The sequence below is a fragment of the Ambystoma mexicanum genome, chromosome 2q, assembly GCF_040938575.1.
Source record: "Ambystoma mexicanum isolate Mex_15411 chromosome 2q, UKY_AmexF1_1, whole genome shotgun sequence".
In the NCBI taxonomy this organism is placed as follows: Eukaryota; Metazoa; Chordata; class Amphibia; order Caudata; family Ambystomatidae; genus Ambystoma; species Ambystoma mexicanum.
This window is the reverse complement of record NC_090924.1, coordinates 425,355,921-425,372,471: the sequence shown is the minus strand read 5'-3', so window position 1 is coordinate 425,372,471 and position 16,551 is coordinate 425,355,921. Positions and strand designations below refer to the sequence as shown.

The following is a 16,551-nucleotide window of genomic DNA, read 5'->3' as shown; positions in this document are numbered from 1 at the left end:
CCCAGAATTTCTTCAGAGGCCCGTTCCAGTCAGGAGCCCGATAGAGCAGGGCCAAGGGACACTGCACAGCACCCAGTTTTCCCACATATTCCTGAAGCACAGTAGCTCTGCAACAAAATGGGCGTTGGCCACGCAACAGGTAGCATGGGCATGTCCAAAATGTCTGCAGGACACAACCTGACGGGTAAACCACAGGGGTCACACACACACTGCATGCATCCTCACCTTTTGAGTGGGCGGTTCAGGTGGACAGCTCTCCTTCATCGCCCCCGCAGGTGATACCGGTGCCTTCAAGGGACCCCTATACTCATCATTTGATGAGGGCCATATGCTTTCCTTCACCCCGCGACGGGGGATCCGGCTACACAGCAAAGGCACAAGGCGTATCAGGAGTCACCATATACGCAGAGGCAGAGCCAGAGCCAACAGTTGCAGCCGGTATGTAAAGACGCTTCTTTAACTGCTTTCTTCTGCTGATGAAGTCAGAGATGTCTGGGATCCTCAAGGTGCTGATCATACACCAAATTGTGCAGCACCAGCAGCGTCCAGGCCCAATCATGGCTGCCCTGGTAGCACCAGCTCCGGTGCCTCCCCCACCTCTGCCTCCAGCCCTTCCAACAACACTGCCACCTCCTCCAGTGTTTTAGTAGCCACTGGGCAGCAAGACATGACGGCCGGTGACCCGTTCAGCACTCCAGACCTTCAGAATGATCAGGGTGGTGGGGGTCGGTGGGGCAACCGACACCAATGAGGACAATAACAATGCATCCTCGTCTGCCTGTGTTTCATGATCCGATGCATGGCCTGGCAGACTTTCTGGGCATCCCAGTGCCGGAACAGGCACAGCCGGAGCCGGGAGTGCTCGCAAGATCTTGTTTCTCAAATCGAACAGCAGATGGTGGGGCCTCAGCAAAAAGATGTGGTAGCAGTGGCAAAACAACTCTGGCTGAAACCACTCACCAATGCGCAAGGCTAGAAGCCGCTGGAGATCCGCTTCAGGCAGCTAAAGGTAGACTAGTTGCTGGTAGCGTCCCACCCTCAGCCGCACTTGTCTGTTAACGCAGCAGCATCTCTGTACTCGAAGCAAGCAATGTCTTTGCCCTCCTCAGCCAGTGCATGCCTATCAAAGGAGGCTGAACTACTGGAATGGCTTTGGTGGAAGGTATACAGCAACGTAGGCCTTCATCTCAAGCAAGCAAACACAAATGCCATTCTCACGGCAGCCTCTCAAAAGCTATGGGGAGAGATAGCCGACTTCACCCATCATCTTCCCTTGGAGAGGCAAGCAGTATTCAAGTCTGGCTTGTAAGAAGAGAGACGTAGCGCAGGACATGCTGGAGGCCTTTGTCGCCAATATTGACACTGCAAGCAGGGGCATGTGCTTTGGGCTTGATATGAGACGTACCGCGTGGATGCTGTGAAGAGTCAAGAATGAAACTCGGACACAGGTTTTTGGTTTAAAGACTTTTAGTAAAATTAAAAGGGTTGGAGAAAGGCCTCTTTGAGCCTGCTCCATGAGGAATTTTGCTACCTAAAACAAAATTAAGAATCTGTCTGTCACAATGTCAAAATCAAAACTGTCCTTGTGCTTAGTTCTATTCTGACCTTCACACTATAAACTAAACTATAAGCTGAAAAGGGATGGTGTCTTTAACCTTTGATGCTTTTTGAAAAAGTGTTTGTAAAGGAAGAATAAATAGCTCCAACACAAGTTCTTCAAAGATAAAAGGTCCTTATTCCAGAGGTTGATTCCCTTCCCCTGTGTTTCTTTCACACAAGTTTCCAGTGTCTTGGCCCACAAATACGCTGGCATACACACAACTGTTTATCTTTATAATCTATGACTTTCAGAGCCCCTCATATGCTTTTCTGTCATGATTTTACTCCTTATCTTCCAATCAGCACAGTCCTGATATTTCCTCTCGGGGCTTCTTGTATCCAAACCCTTGCAATTACCTGGTATGTTCTCTTGCCAGAGCTTCTTGTTTTTACGTATTTGGCATTGCCTGGTATACGCTCTTGCCAGGGCTTCTTGTATTCATGCACTTGTAATTTCCTGGTATACTCTTCTGCCAGGACTCTTGTTCACTCTGTGTTTTTATCCACTTTCACAGTTGTACATTAACTTGGTTGGATAATATATCCTCTTCATATATTATTCGATTTGGTTTTACCATGTATTTGCATTCCTTGCATTCACATACTGGTAATGGCCTTGATTGCAATTCACTTCCCTTTTTTACAATCAGTCTGTTCACTTTCTCTCTTTCTTCGGTTCAGTTTATTATTTAACATCTGGATGCGGTTGCTTATACGCCCCGGTGTCCCCACTATCCTTGGGTTGACTCACTGGCTCTTGTTGGCGTCTTCGGGCTTGTTTGCGGTCAGCTGGGGAAGGCACACCGTCTGCTTTCCACCCGTGACTGCTTTCCCTTTGTTCTTCCGTCTCCTGTGGCTTCTCTTCAGCACGCCTGCTTCACTTCAGGCTCTGGTAAGCAAGGTGCTGATTTCTGCCATCGGCAAACACCCAGGAGTCTTTCACTGGCTGCTGGCGTTTCTGCAACGCATCCCGTTCTCGCAGTGTCTCCCTTCTTGGACGGTGGGCTCCCTGGCTCCAACACACATGTATGTGCCTTTAAAATCCTCAAGCCTCGCGCAGAGGTGTTACGTTCTCTAGCCAACAGCAGCCTCTGCCCATTTGCTTCTGTTCTTTACATTTTCTCTGCACAGGTGTTTGTGGGAAACAACTAGAACACTCACTGGGCTTGTGGCTTCTTCCACTCTGCTCTTTCCCTCTTCCCAGTATTGGGGTGATTCTGGGAAAAGAAGTCCATTGTTAATGGTTGGTTTAAAAATCTTGTATAAAAACTTTGAACAATTTTAAATGGTAAAACAGTTCTGGATGATGGAAAAATGAAACTGGAGAAGGAGGTCTTGTAAGTTGGAAGTTCGGTCTCTGTGATTTGAGGAAAGGTTTTCCCTATACTTCCTAGGGTGAGGTGTAGCCGAATGACAATAGGCCATGAGGTATTAGTAATGAGAGGATTATCTTCAAGGCCAATGGGGGTGATACCATGTCCCATCCAATAATGCCATGGCCTGTCCCTGGAGGGAAAGCCCTCCCATGTGATCCTCCCTCATATAGCCACCCCAGGGTCAGGATTGGGTATCGACTGCCGTCCCCTGGCCAAATGGGAGGAGGTCACCTCTGGGAGATCATTGATGACTCCATCGGATTTCATCCCAATGCACGCAATCAGGTTTTCTGCGTACGTCCAGGAACGCATTGTCAGTCTCCCCTTTGGAGGAGTTCAGCTCTTCCATTTGTCTACTGTGAAAGAGGTGAATAAAAAGACAACCTGCACGCAGACTGCCAAGTCCCTTGCAGTGCTATCCAAACCAGTGGCAAAGTCCTTCACCCAGTCACATCATAGGATGGACTAGCGGGCTAGGTCCTTTGGTGGCTTCAGGGACTTTAGCGACAGAAGAGCCATTCAGCCTGACAGATGCCTGAACCAACACAGATGGAAGCAGCCCATGCGAGCTACCAAGGGGTTCTTCCAGTCCTCCTCGGCCTCACAGTTCGGAATAAAGTGACTGCTGTATCCGGGTCCACAACTCCCCAGTAGGGGGCAGGCTTGCTCTCTTCATTGACAACTTGCGTCATCTAGTTAGAAGCCTGTGGATTCTGCCCATTGTCTCCACAGGATTGAGACTCTCTATTCCTCTTCAGCATCCTTGTCTCCCCCTGTCACCTACTTATCCAAGTTGGTTCCAAGTCGGTTCACCTTCTGGGAGATTGTACAGCTGCTCATGGATCAAGGCGTCGAACTGGTTCAAGTGGCAGAGGGGGGCTCTGGTTCTATTCCAGAGTATTTGCAGTCCCCAAGAAGAACAAGGTGGGCCTAAGAGTAGTTCAGGACCTCTCCTCCTTCAACCTCTTTCTCCCCTTAGAGCATTTCAAGATGGTGACGCCAGCCTCAATTGCAGAGGCTCTCTGCGGAGGAGACTGGATGTGCTCCCTGGACCTCAAGGATGCCTAACTACACATCCCCATATTTCACCTGCACAGGAAATGTCTTTGGTTCACCGTAATGGGATTTCTCCAGCATGGGGTCTGGCATGGATTCACATGCTCATGAATATTCCCCGTCGTCAGGCTGGGAATCCTCGGTAAAGAAAAATCAGTATCAGTTTCGTTTCTGATCTGTCTTTCGTAGTAGTAACCAATCACTGATCTCTGCATCATACTGACCACAGCCAATGACTGCCATCTCCCTAAGCCCCGCCTCTGGCAGCCATCTTCAGATTTTTACCGCACGTTCAAGTGTTGGGATCCTCGTGCTATTGCTCTCGAGCGTTAGTGCTTTTTTCACGCTTTTTCTTAGGAAAATGTTCTCTTTTTCGGTCAAAAGAGCCTCAAGCTCCACCGTTTCTTTATCCGATCAACGGGGACCCGTGTCGGATTCTTCTACGCCCCTCAAGTGTGAAGATTTCGTCGAGCCACGCTTTTGGAGGACTCCAGAAGTTTCTCAGGCCCTTCTCGAGCATGGCCCAGGAGAAGGGAAGCTCGACGCCCAGAAAGCTGTTCAGGGTCTGCCCTGGATGCCAGCTTCAGAATGTCGTTAAGGAGGACGAACACTCCCTTTGCCTTTACTGCCTGCATGAAGACAAGACGCACGTGGAGAAGGACTGTGCGTTTTGCGGCAATATGTCGGAGCGGACCATGAAGGACCGCCATCAGCGTCTCGCCAACTGGCTGGAAGGAAAGAGCCCGTCAGGCGAGAAGAAGAAGTCCGAGCGGTCTTCTAAGACCTTTGAGGGCGCCCCGGCGACGGGGGTCCAACAGAAGGCCAAGCACCGCGAGTCCGCTGGCACCGGGAGCGCCGAACGGTTGGGCTCTACGGGTGCCAGGCAGGGCGCATCCTCCCCGGCGCCATCAACCACGAGCCAACGCTCTGGCTCGGGTAAGAGGAAGGCCGAGCACCCGGCGAAGCTCCTGGAGAGACCCTGGTCATGCTCGAAGGCCCCATCGGAGGGGGAGCGAGGTGGTGACCCTCCCCCCAAGGAGAAGGCGGTGAGCGTACCTAAGGTGGTGAAAGCCTTCATCCATCCGGCCAAGGCCTCTATCGAGACAGTCGCGGCGGCCCTGGCTCAGCCTGTGGAGGCTACACCAGTGGTGGCGACCTCGGGGCCCAGAATCTCCCTGCCACTGCGGAGGGAGTCCTCTTTCATGCCCATCGACAGGACCCCCGTGAAACCTCCGACGGAGAAGAAAAAGGGGGGGCAGGAGGTCGTCGTGGATTCGGCCTCAACCTCTGAGGAGGAGCTGATCGAAGTCTTAGGCCACGGCGCTGGCGTGGAAGAAGACCATCCTGTCGGGAGGGACCCCGATGTGGGAGACGACGAGAACGTCGAGGGTGCCGACGGGGCTCCTGATCGCCCGTCGGAACCCCCTCAACCAGTGCCGCAAGACAACTCTGCGGCCATTTTGTTGGCTATACAGTCCTTATGCTCGGAGATAAGGACGAGACTGCCGTTACCACCAACGGAGGAACCGCTCCCGATGGGGGACCTGGAGCCAGGCCCTTCTGGGAGCCCTCCTCTTAAGAGAAGAAGGATTCATCCTCCACCTCCTTTTCAGCCATCGCGCCCTGCTCACCCCACCTCCCCGTCCACGACACGTGGGGATGATACAGGGACTGACACGGCCACGACGGGTACAGACGACGAGGTTTACGATGAGGATCTCCCATCGTCACCTCCCACCCGGGCTTCCCCGCCCGACGAGATTGGATCGTTTCACGCCATGATCGCCAGGGCATCCGAGCTTTTCCAGCTCTGCCCGGAAGAGAAGAAGAAGGAAGGTTTCCTTTATCAACGGCGCGAGACCAAGAGGAAGACGGTCCTCGCTGTACCTCTACTGGACGATATCTGGGATGAGGGTCTCTCCCTCCTCAAGAACCCATCCACAACGCCGGCTAGAAGGGATCGGTACGAGAAGTAGTACCGGGTCCCGGACGCGGCCCCCTTGTGCCTTCGGGCACAGCCGACCCCGGACTCGGTCGTCTCCGCGGCGGCCAGGAAGAAAGCGGGGGGGGGGGGGCGCGGCCTCTACGTCAACCTCCCCGCCGGACGGCGAGGGAAAGAAATTGGACACGATGGGACGCAGAGTCATCTCATCGGCAGCGACGACGAATAAGGCTGCCAACGACTTGGCTATCGTAGCCCGCTACGACAGGGAGTTGTGGTACAAACCCGCCCCCCTGCTGGACTTCCTACCAGACGACAAGAGGGTGGAGGCCCTAGAGATCTTGCAGGAAGGAGAAGTGGCGTCGGACCACGCCATTACTATAGCGACGGACATCGCTGACACTGGATTTCGCCAGTTGGGCAACGGCGTGTGCCTTAGGCGGCGTGGATGGCTCAAGGCTACTGACTTCCGTCAGGACGTGCAGACCAGAGTCTTGGACATGCCGTTCGACGGGAGCAACCTGTTTGGGAAAACAGTGGACGATTCCCTACAAGCCATCAAGGCGGACACGGAGACGGCCCGGGCTCTTGGGGTTCTCCAGCAACGACGGCCGTCCTTTCGGAGCGGCAGAGGCAAACAGGGTGCCTCCAAAGGTTCCAGCGGCGGATTTTCCACCTATCGTCAAGCGGCCCGTTCGTCGTCACAGGAAGCCTACAGGGGACGAGGCAAGTCGGGCGGACCCCGCCGTCGTCGCCAAGGAGGACAAGGCGGCAAAGCCTCGTCGAAGCAGGACTGAACCGGCCGTGGGGTCGGGCCCCCACCGAAGCAACCCGGTGGGAGGCCGGCTGGCGAGCTTCGTCAGCGTGTGGGAGTCCATCTCCACCGACCGTTGGGTGCTGGACGCCCTGGCTCAGGGTCACGCGCTCGAGTTTCTAAAGAGGTGCCCGCGTGTCCCCCCTGTGGCCAGGAAGGAACATCACGTCCCTCAACTTCTATTGGAGGTAAGGGCGATGCTCAGGAAGGGCGCCATCAAGCTTGTCCCAAAGAGGCTTCGGGGCTCCGGAGTTTACTCAAGATACTTCCTCGTGAAGAAGAAGACGGGAGGATGGCGTCCCATCCTGGACCTACGACGACTGAACAAATTCATCAAGGCACGGAAGTTCCCGATGGTCACCCTCCAACACGTCCTGGGTCAACTGGAGGAGGGCGATTTCCTGTCGTTGTTGGATTTGGAGGATGCCTACTTCCATATCCCCATCCTAAAGGGACACCGAAAGTTTCTCAGATTCGTGGTCCAAGGGCGTCACTACCAGTTCAGAGCCCTTCCCTTCGGATTGAGGTCGGCACCCAGGGTGTTCACCAAGTGCCTCGCACCGGTGGCGGCGCGGCTGCGCCTAGAGGGGATCCACGTCTACCCCTACCTGGACGACTGGCTCATCCGAGTAAAGACGAAGGAGCTCGCCGTGGAGCACACGGCAAGGACCGTCCATCTACTCACGGACCTGGGATTCTCCATAAACTACGCCAAGTCCCACCTGGTGCCCGCGCAAGACGCACTGTTTCTGGGAGCGAAGCTCGACACAGTGTCGCTTCTGGCCTCTCCGTCGGAGGAAAGAACGAGGGCCATCTTGGGCAAGGTGCAGCGGATGCTGGTTGCGGATGCGGCCAGGGTGAGGTCCATCAAGTCCCTCCTCGGAATGATGTCTTCTTGCATTTATCTCATCCGCCTGTGCAGGCTCCGGATGCGCCCGTTGCAGGAGTTCGTGGACGTGCACTGGATCCAGATGACGGGCAGCTTCGAGGAGAGGATCACACTCGACGAGAGTTTCCGACGAGCGATCCGGTGGTGGGGCACCCGCGCGCATCTGACGGCGGGCATAGACTTCCAGACCCTGGGCCACCAGAAGACAGTGACCACGGATGCCTCCCTGGAGGGGTGGGGAGCGCACACCGAAAACCTGCACGCGAGGGGTCTTTGGCTGCCTGCAGAGAGGTCCCTCCATATCAACGTCCTGGAACTCTGTGCAGTGTTTTGGGCCCTCAGGTCCTTTCTTCCGTCCCTCAAGGGCAAGGTGGTGAGGATCTTCACCGACAACACCACCACCATGTTCTACATCAGGAAGCAGGGCGGTACCAGATCCCCAGCCCTGTCCAAGGAGGCACAGGATCTGTGGCATTGGGCCGTCGCCCAAGGGATGTTTCTGGTGCCGTTTCATCTGGCAGGAATAAAAAACACCATCGCCGACTCGCTCAGCAGAGAGCTGCGCTCGTGCCACAAGTGGGAACTACGACAGGATCTAGTGGACCGCCTCTTCCGACGGTGGGGCACATCCCAGATCGACCTGTTCGCGACGGCAACGAACTCCAAGTGCCGTAGGTTCGCCAGCAGGTTTCCCCAGCCGAGGAGCATGGGCTATGCTTTCTCGTTCCCCTGGGAGGGCCTGTTGCTATATGCGTTCCCTCCATTGCCGCTGCTGATCCGGCTCATCAACCAGCTCAAGAGGTCACAGTGCAGGATGATCCTCGTCGCACCTGCGTGGCCGAGGCAGATATGGTTCCCGGACCTTCTGGACTTGTCAGCGTCCCCGTCAATCAAACTGCCAGTGGACGCGGATCTTCTCTCCAGGGAAGGAGGCGCCATCCTCCAACCAATCACGACCCGAAGTCGCTGAACTTGCAGGCCTAGCTCCTGCAGCGTTAGAGTTTGGAGGTTACGACATACCGGCCGACTGCAGAGAGGTTCTTGCAAAGGCCAGGGCGTCCTCAACTCTTAAATGCTACGGACACAAATGGAAGAGGTTCTCTATCTGGTGCCACGCACAGAAGATTAACCCTCTACGGATTACGGCTCCCCAAGTACTGCCGTACCTGCTGACGCTGGCCAAGGCTGGACTGGCGCACGCTTCCATCAAGATTCATCTTGCTGTGATCTCCCGATACACCAGAACCACGGGACGGTCGTCTTTGTGGTCTCATCGTCTGGTGAAAGAATTCATGAAGGGACTGTTCAGATCGTTCCCGCCGGTGAAGGCCCCGGCACCAGCGTGGGAGCTCAACGTGGTGCTGTCCAAGCTCATGGGACCTCCGTTCGAGCCTCTGCACTCGGCTCCATTGAAGTTCTTGTCGTGGAAAACAGCGTTTCTTGTGGCCAACACCTCCGCACGACGGGTGGGAGAGATCCAGGCCCTTTCTGCAAGCCCCCGTACTTGACTTTTCACGACACGAGGGTAGTGCTCAGGACGCACCCCTCCTTCATGCCCAAGGTGCCGTCGGACTTACACCTCAACGAACCCTTGGTGTTGCCTGTTTTCTTCCCGTCGCCTTCGTCGCCGACTGAAAGGACTTTGCACTCGCTGGATGTGGCTAGAGCGCTGAAGTTCTACGTGGACCGCACAAAGTGTTTTCGGAAGACGTCACAACTTTTTGTGAACTTTGGACCTGTCAATCAGGGGAAGGCTCTCTCGAAGGCTTCCATTTCCAGATGGCTCTCCGGCTGTATCATGTACTGCCATCGGTTGGCAAACCGACCGCTGCCTGGCCGTCCAAGAGCCCATTCCACCAGAGCGATCGCAGCTACCACGGCGTTCCTATCTGGTGTGCCCTTGCTGGACATCTGCAGGGCTGCTACGTGGAGGTCGACGCACACCTTCACGAAATTCTACTGCGTCGATCGGGATTCCAGGGAGGAGTACAGGGTCGGCCAAGCAGTGCTGCGCAACCTGTTCGCCTAAGGTGAGCCTGGTGAGGAGGTAAGAATTGCTTAATGTTGAGTTTTGATGTAATGCTTAATGTTGAGCCTTTGCCACCTCCCGTGGTTGTGCATGTGTGTACTGCTATGTATTCTTTTATTCATGAGCATGTGAATCCATTCCAGACCCCATGCTGGAGAAGGAACAAGTTATTTACCTGTAACTGTTGTTCTCCAGCATGGGTCTGGCATGGATTCACATGCGAACCCTCCCGCCTACCCCTCTGCAGCTCTTCAATTGGTCATACTGCCACTTCACGTGCTATCAAATCTGAAGATGGCTGCCAGAGGCGGGGCTTAGGGAGATGGCAGTCATTGGCTGTGGTCAGTATGACGCAGAGATCAGTGATTGGTTACTACTACGAAAGACAGATCAGAAACGAAACTGATACTGATTTTTCTTTACCGAGGATTCCCAGCCTGACGACGGGGAATATTCATGAGCATGTGAATCCATGCCAGACCCATGCTGGAGAACAGTTACAGGTAAGTAACTTGTTCCATCCTCTCCAATACTGGGTGCTGCCGTTTACAAAGTTTATCAATATCGTGGTGACTCTGCTCAGGCTAGAGAGGTGCCACCCGTACCCTTTTATGGAGGACCGGCTGGTGAGAGCCAGCTCGCCAGCCAGAGAGCAGTAGTCCTGCTCGATGCTAGCAGATATTCAATATCGCCTTGACTTCTCGGTCAATCCGAATAACTCCCAACCAACCCATACGCAAGTGCTAGTCTTCCTGGGAGCGCAATGGAACACAGTGGTTCGCTGGGTATTCCTCACAGAGAACAGGCTGTGGGACATTCAAGAGGTGGTACATCACTTTCTGACAAGGAGTGAGACGACAGCTTGGAGATTTCCGCACTTTCTAGGGTTGCTAGCTTCATGCCTGCTAACGGTGCCCTGTGCCAAAGTAAAGATAGACGTACCCAGCTGCAGCTGGCAGCAAGCTAGGACCAAGAAAAGGAATCTCAGTCAGCCATGGTGGTCATACCTGCGGTTATGCATCAGGATCTCCGGTGGTTGTTGCAGACAGACAATGTGATGAAGGGTGCGCCCATGTGGCCCAAACACCCATCGGTCATCATTACGACAGATTAATCCCTGAAGGGCTGGAGAGCCACGCTGTGGGGAGAACTGCATCTACATGGTCTGGAGTGAACCAGAGAGTGGCTCATGCCACAGGTAGACATGTTTGCATCTGAAGACAACCACAAGTGTCCCGTTTGTCTCAGGTCTGGGACAGGGTCCCATCCCTCTGGGGGATAGATTGCTGATTGCCTGGGACCACCTTCGGCGTACGTGTTCACTCTGACACCAGTCGTGCAGAGGCTAGTGAGGAAGTTCAAGATGTCAGTCGACTGCTCTCTATCCTTAAGTCTCTGAGATGGCTGGCTGGCGAGGGTGTGGTTCTCAAACTTGCTTCACCTAGCGGTGATGGGACCAGTGACCCTCCCGATCAATTCTGTCGTTCCTTTCCTGGGGGGGGGGGGCAGTGGTGGACCAAGAGCTGGGGGGGCTGGCTCTGCTGGCTTGGCTCCTTCTCATCGGAGGTACCAAGTACCAGCTTTCAGAGGACAAACTATGCATTTTCAGGCCTCCTGTATAGAGTACACCAGGACACAGTACAAGAGCAGGTGGACCAGGTTCTGTTTCTGGGCAAGAGAGAACTAAATAGGCCTGATCAAGTGTCCCTTGTCTTTTGTGGTGCAAAGATTGACAGCTGGCGCTCTTACCAGCGTTTACAAGAACTCATCGGATCATACATTCGCGTAGACCATCCCAGTTGTGAAGAGTCCTTGAAGGGGCTGGAGAGGCTTTTTGAACCTGTGCATAGGCCGCACCCAGTTTGGGACCTTAATGTTCTGTTGTCAGTGTTGACACATAAGCCATTCGAGCCATGGTCGTTCACAGACCTGGAGTAGTTCACGGTCAAGAAGGTAATTCTGCTGGAACTCATGTCAACAATTTTTCACAAAGACAGTGATTTTCAGTGCTCATTCCAAATTTCTCCCAAAGATGGTTTAGACTTTCCACCTTAATCAGGAAATGTGCCTAGCTGTTTTTTTCCCGAATTCACAGTCCGAATGGGAAAATTATTTTCATCTGCTGGATCTTAGGAGAGTGCTTGAATTCTATCTTGCATACACAAAGAACATCAGGAAGACCGATATCTAGTGGAGGTGGATGGCTGATTGGTGCTTATTTTGGCAAACATCATCTTAATAGATGGAAATCACTGGCTTTGGGTTTCTGGAGTCATAACAAGAAGAAGGAGGAAGACCAATGCGCTCGTTTTTACGTTCGGAGAAACCTACCTGGGCACACAGGCATCGAAGGCATCCATCGCCAGGTGGATTTTCTCTGAAATACAGGAGTCTTACAGGACACAGGGCAAAGCTATACAAACTGGAATTCACACCCACGCAGTGAGGCAAAGGCCACAGCAGTGGCGTTTTGGAGGCATGCCTCTAGGGACGTCATCAGCAAGGCTGCTACTTGGTCCACACCGTCAGCTTTCTGCAAACATTACTTGCTAGATACTAGCATGTGAGCAGATGCAGAATTCGGACAGACAATTATGAGGCATCTGTTTGCCGCTTCTTAGGTGGTTCATGTCCTCCTCCCAATAGCAGGGGTACATTGTAATCCTCAATCAAGGATGGAGGAAAGGGTATGGGAAATGGGAGTAATGGAATGTTACTCACTGTAGTAACTACTCGTAGTTTTAAGTCCCCTTTACTCCAAACGACCCACCTCCATTCCCCTAGACATTATAATACATGGCCAAGTACCTTGTTAAGAGCGTCCAGCGTGCAAAGGGACGGAGGTGAGGGGGCAAAGTGCGCAGCTAAATGGCTCGCAGACCCCGGACCACGCCCCTGCGTCTGGCATTAAATTTAAAGGGCAAGCTCAGTTTTTTCACGGATGCCCATCAAGGATTGAGGAAAGGGGACTTAGGACAAGGAGTATTATAGTCACTACGGTGAGTAACATTCCATATTGGTGTGAAATATGGCACAATAAAACCCTTGAAATTCAGTGAAGAAACTTTAAGTGATTTTAATGAGCCAGTTAATTACAACAAAATGCCTGAAAGCAACCGTCATCTTTGAGGATCATCTGATGACCTCTTTGAGGACTTCGCTTTTGTCATTAATGACATCACTGAAAACTAGGGCACACTGATGACTTAAAGTAGTTTTTTTGGAATGTTGGAAAACATATGTCCATATAAAAATGTCCTTTATTTTAACACATTGGGGCAACACTATGGATAGACATTTAGTTCATGGTAACAAAGTCAAAATATGCCATTTTTAGTATGTCATGCATACTTAATTATATGGTGAAAGTAATTTGCCTTCTTCTAAAAGAAAAGTAAGCTAGCCCTTCAAAATGTACCTACAGTCCTGAAAAACTGCTACTTAAAGAAATCTGAGGAGCACATGTTTTAGACACATGATGCAGTTGTGTACTATGCCCTAACAACCTATTTTACTCTCAAACATGTCACTAAGTTATTGTTTAAGGATGATAAAGGAATTCGAAATTAGTTGTTGTCCTTGATCATATACTGACACCTTTTCAAAGATGTTCAGAAAAAATGTATAGTGAACAACCGTTTATTTAACTTTGTGTCTACAGTCTTGGGTATTTCAAGCAGCTGAAGCTTTCTAATCGATTGATGGTAACTTGACAATGCTTTCCATCTACCCAAAACAGATTCTATCACTATCCTTATTAACTGGTGTAAATGTCAGTTTATTGCTGAATTGTAGCATTAGCACATTTGATAGGAAGGACTACATCCACTCCACCCTCTCCTTTTTCTCCACTTTTACTGAGCAGCTTCATCAAATTTCATAGCATGAATGTGTTGTTCTGGTGTACTCCTCATGGGTGTTCATTGGACATTTCTGGAATCTCATGCCTTGTCTTTTCCACTTCTTTCAGAAAAAACAGCAGCTTCGATCAAAGCTCATTGAACAGAAGATGGCTGTTAAAAGGGTACGTACATTTAAACGCTGCCAAACTGAAGCAAAAGTATGTTCAAACATGGTTAGTGCTGTTTCCTCCAACCATCATAATTTCAGGACTGACACATTCTCTTATTTTGGGAAAGTGAGTCAGAGGAGGAACAGTTGTTGCATTGTATGTTTACCAACCCAAGGGTGGGACAAGTACTCGCAACCAGACTAACGTGTTATGCCCGGGCAGTATTTTTTAACACAAACCATATGGGGGAGACCGATGTCATCAATACACCGGCATACAGAGCCTTTCAATTTCTCTTCAAGTTAATATATGATTTTTAGAGTGGTGTTTTAGAGCACAATGAGAGAAATGGACAGAGGAAGTTCTAACTACCCATGCCTCTCGTATAATACGTCCTTAGTGTGTTCTGGTGCGCCCCCTGTCTTTTCGTTGATAGACTAAGAAAGAACAAAGGCCAAAATAACATGATTTTACAATTTTCACAGAATCATTTTTTTATTAATCACTTATTTTGTTTAAAACAGAAAAGGTAGGACTTGAACACCTAGTAAGTATTAGTGGCAATGAACAACTTTATTAGCCTATACTCATAGATTTCTTTGCCTGGAATAAAAATACTAGTTAAAATAAATTGGGTCACTATGAAGATTGAGCCAGAGGGATGATCAAAATGGGTACAGATTAGTCTGGTATAAACTGAATAATCACTGCACTTGTTTTTTAGATAAATGTATGGATCTAGGGATTGGTCTCGCGTTAAAGTATGTTTTTACAATAGACTAGTAACTACTTAAACATTAGTGTTCTACCTGCATGCTTGAACATTGCTACTGTCTATGATTAATTCTGGAGAGTTATCACTGATCCCCAGCCTAACGTCTCCTCCAATGTGGCTAGGGGGAAGGCAGACGCTACCTGATCCTGACCCTTGGGGTGGTATTCTGAGGGCGGATCACATGGAGGACATGACTGTCAAGGGAAAGTGGTGACTCCACAAGGAGAGAAGTGGTATACTTCTCTTTATTGTGAAGAAGATTAGAGGAAGAGGAGCAAGCAGTTCATGCGGAGGAAATGTGACCACAAGAATACTAAGGAATCTAATTGTCATGAATCTAATCAGCTGTGTGGGACCTTTACATTTAAAAATCACCTGCAGCAAACGGGACAGGAGGAATCCAGAAGGAGAGAGAATGAAGGCTGCAGAGTGCGCAGAGCAGGAAGCGTGACCAGTGCCGTAGGTAATCCCACAAGAAGCTATGGGGAGAGACCCTTGCTAAAAGCAGCTTCACGGTGTTCGAGACCAGAGGAAGAGGGGCTCTGGAGGAAGAGAGAAAGCAGACAGTGCGCAGTGGGGTTGTGTAAGGAGACTTGGTCCTGCAGAGCTGCGTGGGGCTTGGCAGCGTACATCAGAAGGGCCGACTCAGCAAGTCTGTGCCTAGGAGGGGAAGCCGGCCCCTCGCAAACACTCTTCAGCAGCCGCATGGTGAATGGGTGAGTCGGCCTAATAGAGTAGGGGGCCCGGCACATATGAATATGCGAAAAAGCATTTTGAAAACCGACATAATGGCCATGACGAGCATTCCTGTAAATCCTGCAAACTCTTTCTTCCCAAGATGTTAAAATATAGGTGGACAAAGTGGTGGGCGGCCTACGCAATGGAGGCCGAAAGTTGTTCCCCCGCTGGTGCCGTCACTTCGTTCGACGAGGACTCCAGCGGCAGCCATGGCTCTGACCTGGAAGCCATATACCTTTCGGCAGAACCCTCTGGTTCCCAGATTACTTTCCTCAGCCTGACAGACAGGCCACCGGCAAAGTTATGAGGAGTTCACTCCCTGGCGACAGGGGCACACATGCACCACCTAAGGCAAAACACAACCCCTAAGGCCTCCTTGACAGACATGTCAAAGAAACAGCAAACTCCAACAGGCCTGCCAAAAACTTTGGTGCCTGCCGATCCTCGTAGTCTGGCGCCCTCCCCGCAACTGTCTTCTCGGCATGCGACTGGGCTTTCCTCTCACAAGGGCGTCCCTGTAAATAAGCACACAGCTACCGACACATTGTCCGAGGACGCGCTTGTAACTAAGGCTTCAGCAGAGTAGACAACTGCGACGACGCCTTCAGGCGTGTCAAAACTCAACATTCAGCTGCCAAAAATACACAAGAGTCTTGTGGCTATTATTTCGGCTGCGGAACAGCCCAGAATCACCCACTCTTGTCGAGAGGAGTACTTTGAAGGCCCCCAACCCCTTTCTAGGGCCTTATCAGTTAAGTCTCCGCCTTCTGAACAGCCCTTTCCTCCTCCAGACCCCTCTGCTTCATCCCTGTGGACCAAGCAGAGGTTTGAAATTTATATGGATAAGATGTCTCAATTCATAGAGATCTCAGAGAAGTACATAACTCCCAAGAGACCTAGGGCGTAGGACTCCTGCCCCATTCCACCAAAGTTGCAGAAGCCTCCAATTCAGTCACAAATCCTTCAGGATGAGGTATTTGAGTATTCAGAACCAGAAGAAACTTATGAGGACAATCCTTTTCATCAGAATGCGGCTGACCAGGACCCTGACTGGAAACAAGATCAGCCAGCAGATCAGGGGCCTTGGCTCTCACCCACTCATACCCCAGACCCAGACATTATTTGTCTAGACCCGCCTTCTTCACCTCAACAAAGGCAGTCATCGCCAATAGATGACCAGATGGTATTTAATGCCACCCTAAAGAGAGCCGCAGATCACTTTTAGATTGCTTCAAAGAAGGCTGTCCAGGACTCGTTGAGGATATTCTCAAAGAAAAACCTCCCACTAGTCAGGCTATTCCTCTCCTCAACTCCAGAAAGA

At 51.4% G+C, this 16,551-nt stretch overlaps 1 protein-coding gene across 10 annotated transcripts in view; it reads left to right on the top strand.

Annotated features, from left to right (window-relative positions):
* Positions 1-16,551, top strand: part of LOC138569465 (uncharacterized) — a 2,298,575-nt gene that overhangs the window by 1,485,069 nt on the left and 796,955 nt on the right. For all 10 annotated transcript variants that reach the window (XM_069647455.1, XM_069647449.1, XM_069647446.1 and 7 more), the window contains one exon: positions 13,676-13,729. In XM_069647455.1, the coding sequence (XP_069503556.1) occupies positions 13,676-13,729 (54 nt within the window). The remainder of the gene's footprint in view (positions 1-13,675; positions 13,730-16,551) is intronic.